General features: G+C 37.0%; 1 protein-coding gene across 1 annotated transcript; it reads right to left on the bottom strand.

Moving 5' to 3' along the window:
• Window positions 1–2,348: 2,348 nt before the first annotated feature.
• Window positions 2,349–3,791, bottom strand: LOC108576097. Its single transcript, XM_017939018.1, has 2 exons — window positions 3,592–3,791; window positions 2,349–2,589 (listed from the first exon to the last, which is right to left on the bottom strand). The coding sequence occupies exons 1-2, from the start codon at window positions 3,789–3,791 to the stop codon at window positions 2,349–2,351; spliced, it is 441 nt and encodes a 146-aa protein (XP_017794507.1).
• Between the last annotated feature and the right edge of the window lie 3,803 nt (window positions 3,792–7,594).

Below are 7,594 nucleotides of genomic sequence, written 5' to 3'. Positions count from 1 at the left end.
TGATGAAGTTGAGAAAAATACCTAAAAGTTCAATTTTTCAATCAGTTGTGAAAAATTCTCTCTTCACGAGTTCTAAAAATATACAAACTTGTCGCCTAGCAGTGAAAAATCTAAATTTTCCACAATTTTAAACGCACAAAGTATAAAAAAAATTCAATTTTGCAATTATCTACGAAAAATTTCTCTTCACCATAAATTCGCCCCTTATAGATTTTAAAAATTCGTGACTCTATTTCGTTCTAACCAGAATATTCATGTTAATTCCAAAAAATTTCCCATTCACGAATTCCAAAAATATACAAACCTCTCGTCTAATAGTCGAACATCCAAATTATACACAAATTTAAAGATACAAAATGTAAAAAACGTTCAAGTTTGCAATTATCTACGAAAAATTTCCCCTTCACGAGGTCCAACACGTTACAAACTTGCACGTGGGAAGAAAAATTCCAAATTCGTCCTAATCTCTGTCTCGATAACAGGTGCTTGCAACCCCCGAAGACGTCTGAAACGATTCGTTCGGCCGATTCCACGCGATTTTCACGGCGTATCCGGCTTGATCTTGCGCAATATCTCCACTAGACCATCCCCTCGGCAAAACTTATTGGAAAATCTTCGGTCAGTCTTCGAAACTCGGACTTTGAAGGATCGTACAAAACGTAGTGGCCGTGTCTAATCGACGAACGGTCAGTGAAACCTTGAAACGTTCCCAAGCTACGTGGCTGCACCCATTTTCAATCATTCTAACGGAGAGATTACGCATACACGAATTGGTCGCTACGTTTGAACCAGTCTCGCCTAACAGGATCCAAATCCTGGAGGCGGAAGGTGGATTTCATGGGAACGGATTTCGATCGACCTTAAGTTTCGCGTTTCTTTAAGAATGGTTTTCATTTTTAGGGGGAATTTTCGTGGGTGGAGATTTCACGATGAATGAATGGGTAAGGAAAGTTTAGGTATGGAGTTGAAGGTTGTATTTGCAATTGAAGTAAATGGAATTTGGAATTTGGGAATGGGATATCGAGAATGTTGAATTTTATAGTACTAGCGATGAGAAGTGGTGCAGGTTGGGATTTAGTGTGATTGAAATTTTGACAGATTGTATTTCGAAGTGATCGATATTTGGGAAGAGGGGAATTCAGAGCGATAGAAATGTGTAAAAATTGTGATTCAGGGCGATAGTGTTTCACGAACATTACAATTTGGAGCGATGGAAATTCGGCAAAATTGGAGTTCGAAGTGATAGAACTTTCAGCGTGATAAAATTAAAATAATGTGTTTTAAGGCAACAGAAAGTCGCAAAACTTGTGATTTAGGACAGTAGTAATTTGGAAAAATTGTAATTGAGAGCGATAGAAATTCAAAAAATTGTGATTCAGGGCGATAGTATTTCAGAAGAATTACAATACAGAATAATTGGACTTTAGGGCGATAGAAATTTTAAAATATTGTGATTCAAAGCGATAGAAAATCGCAAGACCTGTGATTTTGAGCGATAATAATCCGGAAAAATTGGAATTGAGAGCGATAGAAATTCGCAAAAATTATAACTCAGGACGATAGTATTTCACAAAAATTACAATTTGGAAAAATTGTAATTGAGAGCGATAGAAATTCGCAAAAATTATAACTCAGGACGATAGTATTTCACAAAAATTACAATTTGGAAAAATTGGAGTTCAGGGCGAAGGAAATTTTTAAATATTAAGATTCAAAGCGATAGAAAATCGCAAAACCTGTGATTGAGCGATAATAATTCGGAAAAATTGGAATTGAGAGCGATAGAAATTCGCAAAAATTATAACTCAGGACGATAGTATTTCATAAAAATTACAATTTGGAAAAATTGGAGTTCAGGGCGAAAGAAATTTTTAAATATTAAGATTCAAAGCGATAGAATATCGCAAAACCTGTGATTTTGAGCGATAATAATCCGGATAAAGTGGAATTGAGAGCGATAGAAATTCGCAAAAATTATAACTCAGGACGATAGTATTTCACAAAAATTACAATTTGGAAAAATTGGAGTTCAGGGCGAAAGAAATTTTTAAATATTAAGATTCAAAGCGATAGAAAATCGCAAAACCTGTGATTGAGAGCAACAATAATTCGGATAATGTGGAATTTAGAACGACAGAAATTAGCAAAAGTTACTATTTAGAACGATCCGAATTCTCAAAAATTTTCATTTTAACCTCACAACTAGCAAATTTCACAAATACAAATCTAGAGCAACAGTGTTAAAAAAATACAGAACGTACAGTTTTATTAGACCACGATTCAAAAGGACATTACTAAGACTGTGAAAAGGAACTGTGACAAGAGAGTACGTTTAGAAGACCATGGACTTAAATTTTCTTCACTTTCGGCACGGGCTCGTCATTGAGGTTCCTCTTGTTTGGTGTCCAAGACTTTGGCAATTTCGGTTGCGGCACTGGCCGATTTGTTCTGCGATTTTTATTCCCCCGGACATTCGATCGTTGCCTCGACCTCACCGTCTTCTTTACCTCTTTCTTGGTCTTCCTTCGAGTCTGTCGTGATGGTGCTTCGCGGTTCAAAGTGGTAGTTTTTGCTCCGTCCGGATCAAATCTGTACCCATCGCCAAAAGAAAGGATTAAGATCGGAATAAAATGAAGAAACAGCAATATTTCCCATGTATACTCTTGTTAATAATTATTAGGACACTTATTGAACGTGAACTAAGTCTAAACAATAATTAGAAAATTATTAAGATTCACAAAAAATGATTCAGCTTGGAATTTCATAGTATAAGGAGTAAGTAAATAATAAATAGATAATCACTAAATAGATAATGCATACTCTATTCATCAATTCTAAAAGACGAGCCAATAATTAAATTTTGCTGTTTTTTCATTGCACTGCATTCCTAAATTTTCGTAAATTGACATTTTCTGGATAAGTTTATCAGAAGTTGTATTTTCCTTGCAACTGTGGTACGATAAAAGTAGACAATTCTGGCAGTATTTTGAAATATTAATAGTGGATTTTTAAAATGAACTTATAATGCTAAAATTCGGTAACGAAGTCGATATTTCCACTAATGAAATTAAGATGTCTTGTTATTATATTAAGGTGACGACATGATACTAACCTTAGCGAAGAAGTATAATTTAAATCATATAATACTTTCTGTGCAAACATAACCGGTGCTCTAATATTTATTAAGTGTAACTACATAAGTTTCTCAAATTCAACAAAATGAAGTCGATCAGAAAATATTTGCAATTTTAGTGTTAATGAAGTTAGCATTAATAAGAAAAATACAAATATTATTTTTACTGCTTCGGATATAATGTGTCTCATGTTAACATTAGTGTCACAGTAAATTAATGTTAGTATTTCGGGACTAAATGTAGTCTAATTTGTTCTTCTATAAAATAGCTGGAGTTCTGTTCTAACAAAAGTATAATTCTCAAAGAAATTCTTTAATCTAACAACAAATATAAACAATTACTCAAGTTTCAAGCTTTAAACTATTTAGATAAGATTATAATAAACGTAGAAAAGTTTCTCAAATTTCAAACCATAAACTCGAAGATAGTTTGAGAAATAAATAATCAGATTAATTACCTAAATTTATTGTTACTCCTGGTAAGGATGCCAAAATCGAGTCCACGACGAAGAGCCACAGTCACCTGCTTCCTAAGTCCTTTTCCAGCTGATATGTCGAGCTTGTTGCTGATCTGTTGGACGATCTCCTTTTCGGTGAAGCCTTCTTCCGGTTGTTCTGTTCTCAGCAGATCGTACACCAGTATCGATTTACGCACCATTTTGATTGCTATTTCTAGCTTCGTCAAAGGTTCGTCGATAAGCTGGAGAATTTTCCGAAACGGAGCATCACGGGACACGATCAAATTGGACGGGTCTGTCGTTCACCGGAAGTTGTCGCGAGTGACGCGATTATTTTCGAGATTTATGGTTGAATCGTCGAATGTACAACTTGGGTTTCTATGTTCACGTAGTTTAAAGAGTTTGCTTTTGTTTTTCTTAGAGACGTATCAATTTTTGGATAATTTTCCAACGATTGTGAAATTTGAAAAGAGTATCGAGAAGATTAAGATGTTTAATTTGTGTTGAATGGATGAGACTAGAGAAATGTTTATTCGATTGTTTTTGTACCGAAGATGGGATTTCGTGCAAATATGAGTTCATTATCTATGTATTGGGTCATCTTGAAAGTTTCCGTGGTTTGTAACTCCATTGAAATTAAACATTTCTATTTCAAATAATTTCCAGAAAGTTCGATGCACTTTGTATTACAAGAGCATTAATTCCGCGGAAATAAAAATCCGAGTCTCTGTAAGAGAAAAAACTGCTGAAAGGCGTTTTCAGTAACTTTCTGTTTTCTAAATCGTTTTTGCGTAAGGAAATTGCCAAGCGAGCGGAAAAACTGAAAATCGGTTGGAGATAAATCAGGGGAATATGGGGGATGAGACAGAACTTCCATGCCCAGTTGATGCAATTTTTATACAGTTGTCATGCAAGAGGTTAGGACCTTTTCTATTGACCAGTGCTGGTTGCCGTATCTTCAGTTTTTGGTGGACGATTTTTAATTCGTTACTGTAGGACTCTGCAGTGACAATGGTAACAGGTGACTTAGGAAACTATAGTGAATTAATTCCGGAATGGACCACCAAACTGTCAGTATAATCATTTTCGGATGTAAACTTAGGTTTGGATTGGGAACATTCATTTGCACCTTTCTTTCTCTTAGAGATTCGGACTTTTATGTACGCGGAATTAATGCTCTTGTAATACATTGGAAAAAGTGGAAATGAGTTATGTTCTTTCAAAATGAACTATCAGAATAATATACGTATAATAAAATTAATTGATTGAATCGAGGTGATTGAATATTTTAGAAATTGGAAGAATCTTGAACAGTTCTCAGAATGTATTAGCAATTTCTTTTCGAACGAGAATTAAAATCTTAAGGAAAGAGCCATTTCACTGGGAATTGGTATCGCAAATCTATCGGTATTTGTCCTTTCCCCCGAACTTCAGTTCCGAACTTACATTTCGGGGAAAAAAGAAGCTAATAAAACGTTGTGTTTCATCGAATCTGCCAGAAATTGCATTTTGAAATCACGTTTACTTTTTACAAGCCCTGGCTCGTCGGTTCTGCTGTTTGCTTACTCTAGTATTTGCGCTCGCCGCATTTATTGCATCCCCGACGCGTGGAAACGGGCTAAACCGCGTGTTCAAAACGCGTAAATTAAACCTTCTCTAAACGTTCCGCAGAAACGTGTCATTTACACTCGCAATGATCTTCGAGTGATCTTCCGAGGATCGTAATAACCTTCGAAGAACTTTCAGTGTTTTCGATTAAACGACGATTCAAACAACCCTCTGAACGCTTTCACTTCGATGACACTTAAGAGAGTGTGAATAACGCTAACGAAGCTTTAAGGACCTTTAAAGTAAACTGAATGACATCAAGGTAGCTTCGATGACCTTGGAATCGTAATCAATGACCTTAAGGTACCTCCAAAAACATTCAAATTACGGTACACGACTTTATGATAACTTCGATAGCCATCGAGTCACGATGTTTCACCTCGAAGTAACTTCAGTGTCCTTGAAAGCATAATGGATGATCTTAAGGTAATGATCTGAACAATTTTTCATGCAACCATACAGCATAATTCCAACCGAAAAAACGGAGTTCAATTAATGCATGGTGTTAATGTAATTTTAACGAGCCTCAAATGACCTCGAACACCCTTTGAGCATCTATAACTGAATCTAGACGCTCTTGGTGACACTTGCACCACCTCCAGGTGATTTCAAATTACCTCATTAACCTTCTATTTACATTGGACCGCGCGAATAAGACAGACACCCCTCAAATAACGTTAAACGCCTTCGATAAACTTTATATTACCTCGAACCTCTTTGGGTCCCTGCGACCTTTAAGTGACCTCGAGCAGCCTTGACATGCTCACGAGTAATTTTTTATCCAACCATGAAACATAATTCCAACCCAAAAAGCAGAAAATTTCCCGATTGGAACTTGCACAAACCACCCCGAAACCTTCACACTAATATCAAACCACCTAACAAAAATCTCCTTTCACCGAAGTTCCCAAACTTTCTCGAGAAAGTTACTCCCTTCTCCCTTTTCCTTAAACGGAGTCGTAACATCCCCGGTGCTTCATCAAAATCGCGACTACGCTTCAGCATAGTTGCACCTGAACTCCAACGATCCGCGTCTTCGGCGTATTCGCAAGGATTCCACGATGTTTGCCAAGAGGGACGTGGATGTGCTGCAGGGTTTAGAAGGAGCGGCTGGCTTTGAGGATATCTCCCGAAGGAGTGACGGAGGGGCGAGGGGTGTGGAAGAGGAGGGGTGGTGGTTGGTCGGTGCTTAGAAAGAGGGAACACGGCTGGATGGCCAGCGACTCTGATTTCCGTCGGGAATTTCGCCCTATCCGACGCAACCAGGCGAAGCCGCCTTTAATCATTCGATTGCCGCCGCTTAGAGTCCTTCCACGACCAGGACCGATATCTAACCGCCCGCCATATTTACCCAGCATCCGCCCGGACCGGACGCGCTCCTCCGCGCACGGTTAATTAATTTGCCGTTTTTCTTGCCGTCCCGTGTGTCTCGTCGCTCGTAATCTCGATTACAAGATGAAGTCGAGAGAATTGTACAGGATTTCGGAAATTTGTGTTTTTCTTTTCGTTTTTTTTGTTTTCTTCGGTAACGACGCACAGTGGGCCAGGAACCCCCAAAAACTGGCCATAAGTCGATTTGAGAACTAACGTAAAAAAGACATATCGTCATACTCGGGAATAGTTAATGTACATATCTACAAAATATTTTGTTGATTCAACAATTCCTGTTCCATTGGCATTGGTCTAAAGTTGGAAAACGCTTTGAAATTGCTGGTATGTCTCTTTCTGGTAACATGAATGTTATTCATCAATTTATGTGTAATTTATGAAATTTTTTTTTTATTTATTTATTTATAGATACATAGCAATTAAGAATAACACAGATAAGTTATGAAAGTTAACTAGAAATTGTAATATTTTATTCTTTATTGTCATACTGTAACCATATTTCGCAGTATGTTCACATTTCAATTCAGGGTTCCCCTAAGTTCCACCTCTTATGAAGAAAAATGAAGCTTAAATGTGTTCTTTGGAATGTATAGTATAAGATAGGACTGCTTCATTTTGCTCCTTTTGATGTCCTACTGAAATAAATATTATTTAATAGCGGCTGTACGCGCGCAGTTGGATACTAGACTACGGTCGAATATACATACCGGGTGGAACAGATAAAGGCTGTTTTCTCAGAAGCCATTGCAGATATCAACTTGAAACTTTTAGGTGTTAAATGGTATATAGGAATTAACATTTTAGAATGTAAGACAGAGTGGGGGTGAGTTCCTTAAGGGTGGAAATGGTGCACACCCATTTTTTTTTAAATGAGATGGCATATTAATTTTTCCATATTCGGAAAGATGTTATCAAACCTAATAACTTTTTATCTAAGGCATTTTTATTCTGCATAGTTAAGGAGTTATAGCGGAAAAGCCTTACGGAAGGGGAGTTTCGTGTCTGT

This window comes from Habropoda laboriosa, unplaced genomic scaffold (assembly GCF_001263275.1).
Source record: "Habropoda laboriosa isolate 0110345459 unplaced genomic scaffold, ASM126327v1 scaffold339, whole genome shotgun sequence".
Classification (NCBI taxonomy): domain Eukaryota; kingdom Metazoa; phylum Arthropoda; class Insecta; order Hymenoptera; family Apidae; genus Habropoda; species Habropoda laboriosa.
The sequence above is the reverse complement of the archived record's forward strand: the minus strand, read 5'-3'. Positions and strand labels throughout refer to the sequence as shown.